We start from the raw sequence: 17,197 nt of genomic DNA on the forward strand, positions 1-17,197 counted from the left end.
TGCCTTCAGGGTTTTGCAAATACAGTTCTTCAGAGAGAAGATACCGAGCTTGAATCTCCTGCAAGGCAGAGCTGGGAGATACAAGGGGCGTAGATTTGCGTAAATGCCTTCACCCAGTACATCAGAGACCTTATTCTATCAATCAAATTGAATGTAGCACAGACAGCAATGGCTGCGCCGAACAAATAACAGGAACAGCGCAAAGCACTGTGCATCCTATACAACAAAGCTGTGTGGCTCAACTTACTGCCAGTGCGAGGTCTGCAAATGAGAGCAGAAAAATGGAAAAAAACCCCGCTTGGACCATGAGAGCTTCCTGCCTTCAGAACAGCCTTAGAAATCCACCTAGGTTGCAGCAAAAAGTCTGCCTTTGCAGGAAGTTGGCATTATCCCATTAAAAGTACCCAGGAAACAGAGGATGTAGTGTGGCTTTGTTCTGGGATCACAGCAGTCAAGCTGTGTTTCAGGGACTATCATGAGATCTAGGCCTAAGATTTTTTGAACATCACCCAGGCCTGCATGGTCTGTCTTTTCTGGTTTCTAGTGCCTGTCATTTCTGTTTCAACAATGATAATCAGTGATAAGGAAAATGAAGGATAAAAAGCATAAGTGATATCTAGAATTTAAGGTCTACCTTAGAATATTTTCACAACTTTTCTCTTGTTCTCTCCCTGCCATTCCGAATTTCACAAAAATGGTGTTTGTGGCATTGAAACACCACAGACCTCACACTGCAATGAGTAGCACATGCTTTTTATGTTTCTGTTGTTCTTCAGAATAACAGCTTAGACTAGCCATTCTTACATTATAATACTTAAGCGTGTATGCAGGGAGTTGCTGCTGTAATGTCACACAGGCAAATCTAAAAACATTAAAAAGGCAGATTTTCAGCCTGCTTTACAACTCAACAAAACATGTTGGATGGATTAGCCTATTTCAACCTTTTTGCAGGCTCTTACTCTTGTTGATTTATTCTCAAGACACATAGTAACCCCTTTTAAATGTGTTGCAGACCTTGTAAATTCTTTGCTTATCCCTGTGGAAATCAGCAAGAATTGCAGATGCTGTCAGTGGACCTTCACAGTCTACAGGTACAGCACAAACTCAGCGAGGCCTCAGACATCCTCTGTGGTCCTTTAACGTCCGTGGTTAAAGATGACAGTTAACTGCCTGCAGAGTTCTGAAGGTTCACAGGTACAGTCCTCACATCCCCCATCCCAGCATTTTATGCTTCTCCATTTCCTACACACAAAAAAAAAACATCTCTACCATTCCTAAAAGGCGTTTTCCTTCCTAGCCAAAATGCACGTGGCATACCGTCTGTGCTCTGGGAAAGAGCAACCTCAAAACAGGATTCCTTTTCCCAGAAACCTTTCCTCAGATTTCAAGCATTTGTAGATTGCTTACGAGTCTTTTTTTTTTCTTTTTTTTTTCCCAACCACCCTTCTTTCATCATAGAAAGGGATTTTATTCATATTCACTTCAGTAATAGCGATCTGTCAACAGCAGGAACTGTGCATGTCCTGAAAGCAATCTCCTGGAAACGAGTGAAAGTTAAACAGTGAAATCTTCCTTGGAAAAAAAGCTAACTCCACCGTCATTGCTCTAAGAAACAAAACAAAAATTGGATCTTTCAAACAAAATTTAAAAACCTACCTTAGTCATCTGTTAGTCTTCATGATTGAATTTGTTCCAAGCAATCAAAAGAAGAATCCCGTCTTTCCACTTTTCAAAACCCCTTGGAATAGCTTTCTATATATTCCCACTTCTTCTTAAGAGCTAATAACCTGGATTAATTTTTTGAGATCTCTAAGTAGAAGGAAAGCTGAATAGAGACTTTAAAAAACCCCTCTGAACCTCACACAAAGCTTGTATTTCACAAGCTGACTTGCAGCAGAAATGTGTCACAAACACATCTCAACATTTTTTTTTAAACGTTATTTGGGAAGGTTTTGCAAAAGAGTCATCAAACAATAATTCTCTTTACACCACTAAAATTATACTTACAGATGGGAAAGAGTGGGATAGAATTTCCTTAGTGTAAATGCCGAATTGTAGTCTGCCAAACACAGCTAAAGCTGAGCTGGATACTTTAAAAGTCTAATGTTCAAAAGCTTTGGGTTTGTTGTCTGCTACAGAGCAAAATAACAAAATAAATGTCTTTTTATGGACCACACAGCACACAGATTGTATCTGCATACAGTCCAAATTGGGCAAGGCACAGTAGTACAACGTGATCGATCCCAGAGCCAGGCTTTTCAGCTTATTTCTCTAAAGTTTGTAATCTAAAGTTGCCAGGATGGCCACATGCCATTGCTCTTCACCACACTCTTGTTTTTGCAACAAATCATAACTATCTTAAAGCTTTGAAATTTATACAGATTTAGCCCTAATTAACAGAATCACTTTTCTCTGTGCCCACGAGAGAAATCAAGGAGACTTGCAAGCTGTTGCAGTAGGCTGAACACCAATGCTAGTAGCATATCCGAAGGGCAAGCAAAGTAAAATTTGTTTTATAGGCTTTTTTTTCCTCCCTCCTTCAGTATTTTTGGCCTGATACAAACGTGTCTTGCCAAAATTTCTCCCCACTGCACTATCATTCCATGAGCTATTTCACACCTCCCATTTAATTCGAATGTGGAGCCAAATCCATCCAGACACCGCTGGTATCCAGCGTGTGACAGCATGGAATATTTCCCTGGACATTAGGAGAGGCCACGAGATGTCAGGGGTGAAGTATCTTCACGGTAGAAATGATACTCAGCTGTGCAGCTCCTTCCATGCCTTTCCTTTCATTGAATCCAGATGCCACAAGTTTCTCAGCTTTGTAAGCATCTGAGAGGCAAGGACAGACTAACGCCAGAGATGAATCACAAACTCTGGGTGTGGAGAAACCCTAGATAGTTGGATTACTAAATGAAAAGGTGGCTGGGTCTGTGCCCATCCTTTAAAGTGATAAGGCCAACTCCCAGTGCTTTCATTTTAGTTTAGTAAAACACTGAAAAAGAAAGTGACAACTCAGCAGCTGGGCATGATTCGCAGCCTCTGGATCTACTGGGCAGCAGCTCGGTTAAGTCTGCCTGCAAAGTAGCACCTGCCTTGGGCAAGGCAGAAAACTCACCACACTGTCCCCGGAGAAATCAGATCTCCTCTGTAGTCTCAGAAACATCCCTGAGAAGCACCTCAGGGTCTGCCAGAAGTATCAGCCCAACTGCTGGACAGCTGGGCTCACTTCCATCAAGGCACCATCTGTGCCTCACGCTGGCTCTCTGCAACTCCGGGGGCTTGCTCCTGTGCTTACGCGTTCTGCAGGGTTTAAAAACATAACTATACCTGAGGGTGTCCTGGTAATCTTTAAAGAGCTCAGTAAGGTACGCAGGAAGATCAGAAGTGGTGTGCTCCGAGGCTAGAGTACAACCGCTCTAAAGCAACGGACGGTTTTCAAGTGCCAGTACATTCTAGTGGCCCACCTGAAACGGTCAGTCAGAAACGAATTTGAAGTTTAACTCTAAACAGCACTTTGAATGAAGTCCCAAATATGTGAGGACCCAAAATATATGGAAATTTCAATTTCCTTAAGTCCCTAGAAAAATCCCATTGTATGTCACTACGCTGCTCTTGGCTGGGACACAGACACGTGTCCACTTTGCAGTGCTGCCTGTTGGCCTGGACTCCTTTTCTAAAAAAACAATTATTTTTTTTATGAAACTGGCTACAGCTCGGCCAGAGCATTACTAGCAAATTGGCCAACCACAGGCAATTTTAGGAGATGTTCACTCTCAGCCTCTCTTTCCTCTCTGAAGAGCAGCGCTTGTATATGCACATATAGACACACGTGTCTGTGAGTGCTCTTGCACTGTAAGCCCTGACAACAGAGAAGAATTATTCCGCGTGTTTCTATCACGTTACCTACACACTGCTGCAGCTCTGCTTGTGCCAAGCTCCACCTTCAAACCGGAGCAAGATGCTTTGCTCCTCAGCTGTCTTTGAACACACCACAGCAGCATGCACCCAGAGTAATGCAGAGGAGCAACTTCACTGCAAATTTGCAGCCTGTCTGTGCAGTACTGGCACTGTGGTGGCACGGTGTAGCAGCAAGCAATCCCTTACCTCACACACCTCAGCGCAGACAACGCAGGCATGTCTGCTCTGTCCACTTCATTTTAGTACCTGAGAAGTGTCTGTCTCTGTCATTGAAGCTATTGCTATGGTCTGGATAACATCACCGTGATGAAAAGGACTTGCTATGCTGAGACCAGGAAAACAGCCTCACAGGCATTAACTCCCAATTGAGTTTACCAGTGCAATAGGTCTCCCACAAACAACAATTTTCTTTGGTACATTAAAACATGATAACCCAGTATGTAGCATTTTACAGCATCACTATCAGATGGGATCTGTGGTACAAGGCAGCAGAATATTTGCTCACAGCATTTTGGTACCACAGTAGCAAAGGCAGCGAAAGAATTTCGTATCAGCCGTCTGGAGACATTTCTGGGAACGGATCCGGAGTCCCCAGCTCCTGGCTCCCAGCAGCATGCCTTAATCGACAGGAATAGTGGCGGGCAGTCTTGCTCACTTATTTCATCTGTTTACATCCCTGGTGTGTCGGCGTGCACGCCCCCACGACTGGCAGGCACACACACACTGCCTGAGCACGCCTGCTTGTGTCCCTGGGTTAATCGTGTGGCTCTGCACAAACTGCAGCCGGGATTATTTGCTTAACTGATTCATTTTCTCCTCTTGATGCTCCCTTTGTTTCCTTAAAATTAGCTGGTCACAGTACCACAGACAGCATCCTTCTGAGGACTGAGCTAGTGGAGAAGTGGGAAAAAATCCACACACGCTGCAGAGAAGTGCCATATCAAAATATTACGAGGCTGTCACTAAACATACTGCAACACAGGCTGCAAAACGAGGTGGGGGGAGAAAAAGTGGCATTTACCTGGCACGAGATCTGTACAAGGTAGACCAGCTCCTTGGATTCGCAGCCGTTCCTCGTCACTTCATTCTGTTCCTCCGGGAGCGAGAGCTAAACCAAGGCAGGGGGTGGGGAGAAGAGGGAGAGAGAAAGACCAGGTCAGTGAGCAGGGATAAGCCAGCCATGTAATAATGCACGAAGCACAACAGTCACATCAACTTGCTGCAAGACATGCTGAGTATCAGGGAACCAGGGAAATGCTCGTCTGTCTGGAGTCGTCAGGTAGAAACCATTCAGCATTCATGCCTTGCACAGACCCTCTAATGTCATTGGGTTTTGGCATCTCCCCTGACAGTTTAAAAATAAAAAATATGGTACAAAAATAAAACAATCAGAGGAAGGCAAACTGTTCAAGGCAGGGATTAAACATCTTGCTTAGAAGTCTGCAAATTAATTGTTCACTGAAAATATCTCCATAAATATTCATGCATCAGATAACAGTGATCCCCTTCAATTTTATTCATTTTTTATTTTGTATGTTCAGGCAGACATTAGATAATAAAACATACATCCTAATTCCAGTGCTGTCAAGCAATTTACCACAATAGCGAGTTTTATGGTGCCATTCATCAGATGCAAAGAGTCATTAAATACAACACCAGGACGTGCTCTTCTTAGAGGTGAGAGAAGATTTAACCATGTCCTTCCTGCACACAGAGCCACAACAAGTCCTCGGCTGGCCCTGCTGCTCCCAGGGGTCTTCATATCCTGCACTTCCAGGGGCTTAAGTTCACCCGAAACTGAAGTTACAAATTGATCCTATGCAAATTAAGACCATTTGCAAAAGAAATCAATAAAACAAATGTCTTCCAAAAAGCTGTTTTAGGGAGAGAAGATCCTTCAGCAGGGCAGAAAGAGCAGAGGCACACGAGCAGGATGAGGCCTCAGCCCCTCAGCACCCAGCTGTCGCTGCTCTCCTGACTCCCACCAGGATGGGCATTTGTGGAAGTGTTTTTTGGTGAGCAAATAAAAACTTTCCATCAAAGGATTTGTAACAGAAGCAAAGTTTGCACTTTCAGTCTAAACTGGACCTAACTGGTGTCCTTTAAGAACATTTAAGCTCACTGAAGTTGCTCTTTATGCAGTGGGATATAGGAAGTTTTAAAACACTGTGCAAGTTGTTCAAGATGAATCCACTCACTGTCACCTCCATTAGGACACTAATTTGCTCCGTCACAAATCACCTCTCCAGAACACACATGAAGCATCTCCCTCAACCACTCTTGCAGTTCTTGTACCACTTCCTTAGCACACTTTTTTGTTTTCAGCTTCTGGGCAGCCTTTTGGTTCCACCAAAGGAGAATTTATTTCCCCCTTTGAAGAGAACTTTCTTCCCTAAAGCGAATGAGAACTTGGAGATTTTTACACACGCTCACATCCCCATGAGCGGGTGTGCAGCACAGCCCTGGATATAAACCTTTCAAACTGCTTCAGAGGATCTGTGAGCTTACTTACCCTAAAAAATTGCATTCCAGAAGGAGACAATTTTAAAGATTTGTAAGACTGACTTTTCTATGTGTGTAGCAGTACGTGGCCCACTGCCATAAACGTGATTAAATACAATTATTTATTTCTGCATTGCACATTCCCCACCACTTCATCACCATTCTTTGCTATCAAATTTCATATTTCAAGTGCTACTATATTTTCAAACTAACAGTCAAAGAAAAACAAAAAAACAAAGCATGCAGTTAAAGGAAAGCTAATACATGGCTGGAAATATTTTCCACGTGTGTCAGGTTCCAGGGAGCTCCAGTTCAATTAAAAGCGGGTTTCCTACTCAAGGAGAAAAGTTTCCATCCTTTAATCTCCTCACTGCTTATTTAGAGTACATACACCTACTCTGTCCGCCCACAACGAAATTTCAGGCCTTGCTTTCCTTAAAGTTCACCAGTGCTAAAGCGCATCCCGAGGGCTGCACATCGCTTCTCGGCCTCTGCCCACCTGCACAGCCAGGCCATGAAATTGGCCACACACAACTGCAGCGGCTCCCCGGGCACACACAAGGCACACATAAGGCCTGATTTTGTGCAACAAGAGACGGGGTAGAAAAAGGTACGGGCCGAGTTAAGACAAAGGTTGAATTGCATCACCTTTCCTCTCGCATCTTGCTGCCATTCACACCAGTTTGGACTCATGTCAAGCCAAGTCCACACACGATCTCTCCAGAAATAGAAAGTGAATCATCCGGAGGCGTGAGGTCCCTGCGTGTAGGAGGACTAGGTTACAGCAAACTCAGATCATTTTCCATTTGAAAGAGCATACCTACCTGAGGATTAACCGGCTGATTTATATTCATTGACTTTACACCCACGCAGTTAGCTTTCATGTTAATGCTTCTGAAAGTCCCCATTTAGCCAGACTCCTGGCCTAAGGTGTGCTGCTTGTGCTACAGCACAGAATGGCTCCGCTCACTTGGAGGCCTCAGCAGCTCGGCAGCTCTCCTCTGAACTTCTCTGGTCTACCGGGATTGTGCTGCTTCCTGTGGCAGTAAAATGCCAGGAAAGGAGCCAGGCACCGTGGTAAACTGCCACTGATTCCTGCTGCCCCAAGGGTCCCCTGCTAGCATGCAGCTTCATCTCGGGCCGCTTGTCAAGGGCCCTCCCCTGCAGCATCGCACCCAGGCACCTGCAGACACCTCCCCGGGGTGTCTGGCTGCAGGGAGGATGCTCTGACACTGGGCAGGAGCCAGCCCGAAAGCACAGCTCCCTGGATTCCGAGGAGAGGGAGCAAGTTATTACCTCGAGCCATTTACGTGACATCCCAGCACACGTCTCGCAAAACAAACTCCTAAGCTGTTTTACGTGTCCTGTAAAACAAACAAAAACACCTGCACAGGGGCTGCAGTAATCTGCATAACATTATCAACCAGTACAGTATTTTTGTTCCAAGTCCCGGTGTGACACGATGGGTCAATTCCTCAGTAATTTCTCTCTCTAATCTGCCAGTGGTGAGAAGTGGTATTTTAAACCCATTGTACTGCCCTACATATATGGAAGTGCCTTATTTCAGAGAAAAACTGTAGAAGCTCAGTGACTGCCCCTCTTCCTGCAGCCAGCCTCATGACTGCTGAGGGACAGTGAGCAGAATTGTGTACACAGGGAAATCTGTTGGGTTTGTCTTGTAACGTGACTATCCTCGCAGCAAAACACCCTGGAAGATTCACTTATGCTCCCTGCTCCGATGTGGCCTAATCTTTATTTTGATATACATTAATGCTGTTCAAAAATCATTGCTTCCACAATATTTAAAAGCCTTTCCTCCTGATGTGTATCTTACAAACAAGACATCCTACAATGGACAGGTGCAGTAAAATTTATGTCAAAGTATCATTGAAATTTTCCTTTACATGGCTAAAGACAACCTGTGAGTCTCCACTCTGCCTGTCAGCACAGACCACCAAAGAACTGATGTGCTAAACCCCGGAGCAGGTGAGGAATTCTTCCTGCAAAAGCAGACGGTGTCGCTTTGTGCTGCTGACCAGTAGAGCTGTAGTGATGCCTGATGCAATGAACAACGGGTAACTGCCCAACAATGGGAACGATAATAAACCAAAGAGCAGCAAAGATTTCCAAGAGCAGGACACAGCTGATGAAACGATCACAACCTCACTGTACCCACTCTGAAATAGCAAGTTTCACCTTCCTAAGTTGGAAGACAAAATTAAGTTACATACCTTGTTCATATAATTTTGCCAAAAAAAAAAAAAAAGAGCAGTGCTTGCTAACCAAGACTTTACTGATAGTATTTACAGGCAGGACTAGCTTCAAAATGCTTCTAGTTCATGCTGTCTTCCCACTGTCTGAGAAAAAGCAGCTCATCTCCAGTAAGCCAGCAGATAAAGACAGCGATTACAGAAGTCTCCTGCAGGGATGATTTATTGGTCACTCCTCTTGCAGAGATAAACAACACCACAGCAACTAGGAGGGAAAGCTAGTTATGACATGGCACATGCAGACGTCTCACTGAAAAGCTTGGTAGTTTTACCGAGCACAGCACTGTGCTCGTGCATTTACCTCCCAGAGCAGGGGCTAGCAGGAGCAAAACAAACGCTCTCATCTGTCCTCTCCAAAGTGGCTTTGGAGCTCCCTTCTGCTCTCCCTCCAAGAATAATCCTCGCATCAAACTCCAGCAGATCTGTGCTCAGAGCAAAGCAGCAAAGTTTTAAAGTCTCATTTGTTTGTCTGCAGCTCCACAGCTTCAAACCTGCTGTGAACCTGTGCGGGACCTGCCATGCTCCCCACACAGGGACTGAAAAAGGTGGGGACTGAAAAAGGAAGGACTAGTGACTGCGGTCAGGACGTCATTTAGAACAGAGGCAGCTTTTGAGCAGCCCTGTTTCATGAGCATGTGTTACCACAGACAGAAAAGTAGTGAAAATACAGCTTTGAGATTCATGCAATCATTTTTATGCTTTGTACCACAATTGTGGGCTCTCCTCAGACTACAAAAACTTTAAAAAATGATATTAAGGAAGAGCACTACATAAATCTGCTTCTGAGGCTAGGGTTATTGGTAGTAAATTCAGGTGCCAAATCCTGCCCAGGTAAGAGCTGGTTTTGCTTTGCAAGGTGAATGGGGCTGTGTCTGTTCCTTCCAGCCACCCTCTGACCCCCAGATGTCACAGGAAGCTCATTGAGGTAGCTTTAGCTTTAATTTCCCTGTTTCCCAAGGGATGCTAACTCCATCCAGCCCTCCCGATGAAAGGATAATTTGTGCAAGGCTTGGGAAACAGACCTGGTTCGTCTATGAAGCTTATTTATTTCAGCTTCTACTTCATAACGCCACGAACACTTGCTCTTGATCTCCCTCACACACATCTCAACAAGTGAACAGCGCGCGGCTGCTGGCAGAGTGCCCGTGCGCAGAACAGCACATACTTACAGAAAAGGTTACAAGGGCTCTGGCAAAGCTGTCCACGCCTGTGGTAACTAACACCATGAACTTGCCTCGCTTCCAGTCCCATAAATCATTTTGCACAGTGCTGTTGTCTGAAGCTTAAAATCTTACTTGAAGCTAATGCAAAATTTAAAAACTAAGCAGAAAGAGAGTTATGGTTAGCATTCAATGTTGGAGGCATTAAATAGTTAACAATTAATTACTGAATTAAGATCATAGGCTGGGAAAATATGGTTCTTCCTCCCTTCAAGTCTTCTCCCTCCTTGCAAACAGAGGGAGCAGAGCCCTCCCTGCCATGCTCCAGCCCTGCCACCCCACCACACTTTGGGCAGGGCAGGCAGCCCTCTGGAGCCGGCCACGTGTCAGAGGTGTGAGCCCACTGACCCTCGGAAGGCCACTACAGCGAGCAGCAAAGGCCTATGGATAACTCTCACATCCTCTTGGAGTCGACCTCAGTACTCCACACAGCATCTCGCAAGTTCTTATCTAAATTCCTGAGAAAATGCTGTGCTGACTGGGAGCCAGCAGGCAGCCCCAAACCCTCCAGCTCCTGCCTTGCCCTATTTGCACACCAGTGACTGGCTCCTGCAAAAACTTTTAGTGACACTGCTGGTACGGAATGAATGCACTATTAAGCCTCATGGAGCAAGTACCAGGTTTTTGAGCAAAATGTAAGCACTACCACGCATATCCATTACCAGGCCTGAGCTGGCAGATACATTTCTGGCATCTCAGAGCGAGATGCTGACAGAAACATGCCTGTCCCTGACCCCAAGCAGCAGGTGCAGCTCCTGACACATTCCTGAACGTGCAGTGCTGCCTCTCTTCTGCTTGGATCTGCATGCACGAAGTGCACTACATCCTTTATTGCCATACAACCCACCGTGAAGCCACGGACAAAGCATACCTACCTGCACACAACATACTGCAGATAAATGCATGTTCTCATCATGTGAAAAATGCATTTTGTGGCCAATCAAAGTAACTCCATACATAAACTGAATACAACTGCTCTCTCCAAATGCAGGAAAATCTGCACGGCTTCGTAACATTAAAGTTACTAGAAGTTTGCAAACCTCCTTAGCAGACCCAGCCCTCACACTGCCTGCAGTACGCAACCTGCCTGGCTGTGCTCCCTGAGCAGCGCCCAGTGGTCCAAGGGCGAGGGGAGAGGTCCCAGCGAGCTGAGCTGCCTGGCACGGGGTGCTGTGATGGGGCGGATGGCCATGAATCAGCCTCACAGGCAAGAGAAACTTCAGCAGGTTTCATCTCAAACACGGCGCACATCTGTAGGAATGTCGAGGAGAGATGGCAAGGATGATGAGGAGCTGTCTGTCGCCAGGAGCTTGAAGTCAGTGGAAAGGCTGATGCTTTTCCTGGCAGAGGATGTGTCATTGTTCCAGGGAAACCCGGTAATCTTTTCACGTTTTTCCAAGATGGAATTTAAGGTTAACTCCCTGGCAAAAGCAGCCAGACACATGCAACTGAAATTGCTGCTGCTCAAACTCAGCCATAGCAAAAGCTCATTACATTTGCAAACCCCTGTTACATCCGATGACTTTTTCTGACAATATTAGCAATGGACATTTTTTCTTTCTAAACCACCACACTTCTAATGTCTCCTTGATGCCCGTCCTCTCGTTAATTTACAATGTTTGTGCAATTAAGCAAATCAGACGAGGGAAAAACCACAGGTCATCTTGCCACCTTTATGCATCGCTTTGGAATGTATGTACTGGGTGAAAAGTATGTCTGATGGCCAAGAGCAAGAAATAGGAGGCTGATTTTCCTATGAAATATTTCTCCATTTTATTTAAAAAAAAATAAAAATAAAAAATCTAGGACCCAAATATCCCTGGGGCAAATTCTTGGGAAGTTGAATGCCTTAACACTGTTCAAACCTAGAGCTGCAGACTCATCACAGGAAAAGCCTCTTACTATCTGCCTCAGCTCTAGTCTCTTACCAGACAATACCTTCACTACCTTTCAAATTGCCCTAGCGATTCAAACACCACTTAATTTTCATTTAGCAGAACCCATTACTTATATCAGTTTATCTTGCAATGGGGCACCTTCAAAACCTATTTTTGATATATTTGAAGGTATTGTTTTACCGTATTTGAAAATGTAGGTTGGCAAATCTTTTTGCACAGGGAAACATTCTCTAATTTCTCTGACAGCAAAAATGTAGTTATCTGGTCATTTTCCCCCCTCTCTCCAGAATTTATCTTGCTAAATGTACCAATTTTACCCCCACACGGTTCCTTATCTTCTCCTGCTTTATCTTTTTCACACCAAATTGTGGCTTCAGAGCAGCAAAGAACATTTCCAACAGAGCAGCTTCTCAAAACTAATGATGAAAGTAAAGACAAAGAAGAAATGCTTAAAGAATATCTCTGTATCTGAAACTCCATTTATTTACTGCTCTTTGAAATCATCCCTTTGAAATCTTAGAAGAGGCACCCGAGAGCAACAAAAATCAAACAGAGCTCAACAAGACAAAAACAAGAGGCATCTCCTGTAATGCCACAGATTACTACTCCGAGCTAAGAGCAGTGTGACAAAATCACCCACAGCACGTCTGATGTGCACGGAGCACGGCGTATTGCACACCTCCTCCAGACAATCCCCAAATTGCTGCAGGCCTGCCAGAACCGTGATGTGTGCCCAGGTAAAAGGCATGCAGCCAAGCTCTGACTGGGTGGCTGAATTTCCACGTCACGTTCGTAAAGCACGTCTGATCAAACTGTGTATAGCCATTGCACAGATTAATTCTGGCCACCTAAGTGTGCTAATATTGGCATTGAGGTTCAGTGACTAATTCAGTTTGGTGTTTGTATGCAGAATTAATCTCAAATGCTTCTCTGCAATAAAAAAGGCAAAATGTTCCCATGAACATATCCTATTTTTTCCCCATGGATTGAGCAGAGTACAAGAGAAAACATTATTGGAACGTGTCAGGAGGACTCTAGCAATAAAAGTGGTATTAAATGCTGGCTTAAATTCTCCTAGCAGACAAGTTCCCATCAACTCACAGGTGTACTCAGAAGGACTAATTTTACATAAATACAAGCACCAAGTAAATTAAAAAGGTTATGGGAAGTGTATTTTGCCCGTAGTTACTTTGAGAACTATTTTAAGCTTGCAAATTACATGAGACAATTTTTCCTTTGGAAGCATGATTATTCAACAGTCAGCACCCCTTCAACTGAGCCTCACCTTCAAGACTAATAAATCCTACTGTCGCTTATAAATATGCACAGCTAGAGAAAAGGGCAGCTACTTACCCCACAGCAGGATCTCTGAGGTACTTTAATCATGCTGGATGTCATAACAGCTCCATATGTGCCATGCATGCACCAGATCCAGTCTCTTTTGGGGTTATTTTGTTATTTCATTTTCAATATCAGCTTCCAGTGAGGTCATGCATGCACACTGTGTATCTCGCTGTGCTTCGGAGAGAGGCTGTGATGCCCCTCGTGTTGCTTTGCAAATCAAAGACTATTGTGGAGGATAACTTTAAAGATAGAGAGGAGCACGCAGGGGATGCCTGCTGACTAGGACATGTGAAAAACAGAGCTCCTTTGGCGTTTTTAGCTGCTGCAACTTTTTAAATACGCTCTCACCTGAACTCTCTTGCAAGTGGCAGCATCTTAACATGGCAAAGAAGAGGAGCATCCCATGAGAACTAATTGTTCTCAGATTTGGCATCTTAGAGCCTGACTCCAGAATGTAATGCTGGTAAAGGTTATTAAGGCCCTTCAAACACTGCAGCTTGCAGATTTTTGCTAGTGCCATGTCTTTGGAGAAGGAAAGTGCACTTAATCAGGCAAAGCAGAGGAATAGCCCCAGTAGATGTTGGATAGAAAAACACAGGGTGCCTATGTGCAAGCAGTAGCCAGCTTCAGACTGAAATTCAACTGCTTTTAGCACTGACTAAAGTTACCAGCATCAGTCTGACAGGTGTTGATTTCCATTATGTTACTCGAGCTGAGAAGGAAGAATTTGTTTTCTTGGTGATGAGAACCTCCTTGGGTTACAGCACGCTGCTCACTAGGTGCATGTCCAGAAGCAGCCCCTTGTCAGGAAGAATTTGCAAAGCTGCAACAATGTACAGTACAGGGGATGTAGTGCTCTTGTAACTTCATGCCAGGAAAGACAGCGCTGCAAATACAGCAGCTTCAGACCTGATATTTTTAAGTTTACCACAGCAACCCGTGCAAGACAGTTCGACCCTGAGAACTAAAGGCAGCCAATTAGACGGAAAGTAAAAGATAAGGCAGATTAAGAACTACTAACGAACTAAGCCAGCAACATAAAATAAAAAAGAAACCAGACAAAAAACTTGCCCTGAGCCACATTTCTGTTACACGCAGCAAGAGGAGATGATCGAAGGCAGTTCCTGGCTACTTCCACGCCCCCCAGTCCTGTGTGCAGTTTTGGGGAAGGGGGCTTCTCCGTGCCATGCTAGAGTGCTACTGTAGTGCTGCTCTCAGACACCAAGCACAGTGGGATCCAGTTTGTGCTTCTGTGAAGAACTCAAGACTAACCTTGACAGAATTCCACTCCTACTGCAATTAGAAACGTGTGACTGAAAGACTTTCCTTTCAGTCCCTGATCGCAGGTTGAACCGCCAGTGCAGGCAGCTTAGGTGTATGCTGCTGGAGTTTGTTGTTTTTATTCTCACACCAAATATATCTGATGCCTGGGTTGTTGAGACAAACAATCTCATAGAATTGTATCAGAGATACTTTTCCCAGGTTTTCCTGTATTAAGTTGCAAATGTTTTCTCCTGTGGTCTCACCCGTTTATTTCTTCCAAGTGTGTAAGAAGGTCAATCTTCATAAGCAATGAAATATTCATAAAAACTTCAGAGATGCAACCATTAGGGAGTCCATTAGGCAAAAAACAACTTCTTAGGGTCTGAAAACAGAATGTTTTCATGAAGTTAAAATATCAGACGCTATTAAAAACAAACTAACAAACATCCTCCTCGATGCAGCTGCATGCAGAGAAGTGCTTCAGGAACTCAGTGATTGGCAAAGAGGCACAACATCCTGCAATGCTATATAAGTTGGATTTGCCACCTGTGGGTTTTCTGGCTGGAATTTGGTAGGTTTGGGTTTTGTCTTTAATGCCTTATAGGAACTGACCCTTAAGAAATTTCTTTACTCCATGTATTCTAGGTAATAGCGATAATGGTCATCGGAGAAACTAGACCCAAAACATGGTTAGAAAGAGAACTTTCTCCATTACAGTCACCAGACTGAAAACTGCTTTTCACCTTACTTGGTTGAAATCTGGATATTCTGGCTCCTTTGTATGAAGCAGAATCTCACTGGTAATACAATTGGGAAGAGATGGGAGAAAAACAGAGCTACTACCAGATTTGCTTCACAGTTGTTTTTTTTTCCTGTGTGAGTATTTGGTTTTTCACTTCCATGCTAACCTCATTTTCTCCTCTTTTCTTGTGGGGGCACTACTCCCAGTGCCTGGGGTTCCAGAAAACACAACAAAAATGCCACTAAAGCAGTGGCTCTCAAACAAACATTTGCCATGGGCGCAGGGTTCCTGTACTCTGCCAGACTTATAACAGGGTAATAAGCTACACGTGGCAGCCACATGCAAAGTCTCTCACTAACTGTGGCCACAGCTGGGGAATCACTGCCAGAATGTATCAGAGGACAGAAGGGCACAGGCAATCATGTTCCTTCTGCAAACTCATCCTCAAGAGAGCTTATTAGGTGCTACTCAATACTCCAGACACTGTGGTGAGAGCAGCTGAGGAGCACAGGAATAAACACACAGGTAACTCTTCTGCACAGCCGCGTGCTTCGGGGATCAGGCACTAGAAGATAAATGAACAGAATCTGTTGCTGACCCCATCTACTCCTTCTGACCACCAACAGATACACCACAGGATAAGACACAAGGGAAGAAGCAGTTTGCTAGTGCACCTACGACGGAAACCAAAACCACTGCTACTCCAAGGACAGCTTGCCAGGCAAGCCCAGCCTCAGAAACACGAGCGCATCTGGTTCCAGTAAATACAGAGCCTCCATTATAGCATGTTGTTGATTAAACGGTTGTTTTGTTGCTCGGAGAAAGCAGCACACACCACTTTGACAGGAACAGGAGGAGGGAGTGATGTCTTGCTGCACAGCCTGAGCTGAGCGTTTTCACTGAGCGGCTGAACCACTGAGCCCTCCAGGCACCCCTGCTCCAGCCGGGTGGAGAAAAGCAGCCATCAGGATAATGCCTACGGGCCCTGCACGACTTCCTGCACAGACATCAGGGCTTACAAGGAAAGGAGAGAGAGCAACAAGTGCAGTGTGGCCAAAAGGAAATTAAAATAATCTGGAGGTACACGAGTCATCTCTTTCAATTTTCCACAAAACAATGTATCGTGTAAGTGAAGCGTTTCCTTAGCAAAAGCAATCGCAAGGGCGTGTTAAATGGCTAAGGGTAGAGGTTCCTATTAATATTACGCTGCTGACAAAATGTAATTCCAAACATTGCAGCAATTCCTGGCACAGATACCTCTAGGTATGATAAACCAGGGCCAAGCAGAGGGGGTTGGTTTGGTTTTGATGTAAGAAGAGTTTGAACACATCTTTGAGCATCTTTATGGAAAGGCCCTTTCGGAGTACATCGTGCAAACAGCGTTTCTGGTCCAGGCAGAGGACTGTGAATTCCTCATCAATTTCAGACTTCTGAGGTTTGATGAGCTGCATGGTATTTGTTAGGAGTTCGTCTCCTAGAGCTCCAGAGCATATCAGGTTGTTCTCTGTCAATTCACAGCTTTTAAAATGTGAAACATTAGAAAGAAGGAGAGAGGAAGGGAAGGGATGGAAAGAAGGGAAGGAGGAAGGAAAAAAACACAGCTACTCACAGAATTGTGTTGTAAGAGATCAACAGGAGTAAAAAAACCTGCACAAGTCAAATAGATAGACTCCAAATAATGAATTTAAATCTCACAGTTACTGCATTTTGCATACAGGAAGCACTGCCATGCAAACAGTCCAGCATTTTGAAAGCAGCCAGTCCAAATATCTCTCTACCCTACTCTGACTGCCCCATACACACAAATAAAACACAGAAAAGCTCTCAATTCCTTTGACTTATGGCAGCTACGAAGCTCACATTTTAAGGAATATAAATGCTTTATCACCAACTCTTACTTGTCACACTAACCACAAGCTCAAGTGAAAGGTGTCAGTCAGCCTGACAGCTAACGGAGATCACAAACGAACATAGAGATGCCTTTAGTCACGTATGCAAATCAGGGAGCAAGCAATGAAAGGCTCTTTGGGCCAT

General features: G+C 44.5%; 1 protein-coding gene across 11 annotated transcripts in view; it reads right to left on the reverse strand.

The window, feature by feature from the left end:
* Positions 1 to 17,197, reverse strand: part of ARHGAP32 (Rho GTPase activating protein 32) — a 264,246-nt gene that overhangs the window by 96,064 nt on the left and 150,985 nt on the right. For all 11 annotated transcript variants that reach the window (XM_038167597.2, XM_072027728.1, XM_072027724.1 and 8 more), the window contains one exon: positions 4,946 to 5,032. In XM_038167597.2, the coding sequence (XP_038023525.2) occupies positions 4,946 to 5,032 (87 nt within the window). The remainder of the gene's footprint in view (positions 1 to 4,945; positions 5,033 to 17,197) is intronic.

The sequence above is a fragment of the Anas platyrhynchos genome, chromosome 25 (genome assembly GCF_047663525.1).
Source record: "Anas platyrhynchos isolate ZD024472 breed Pekin duck chromosome 25, IASCAAS_PekinDuck_T2T, whole genome shotgun sequence".
In the NCBI taxonomy this organism is placed as follows: domain Eukaryota; kingdom Metazoa; phylum Chordata; class Aves; order Anseriformes; family Anatidae; genus Anas; species Anas platyrhynchos.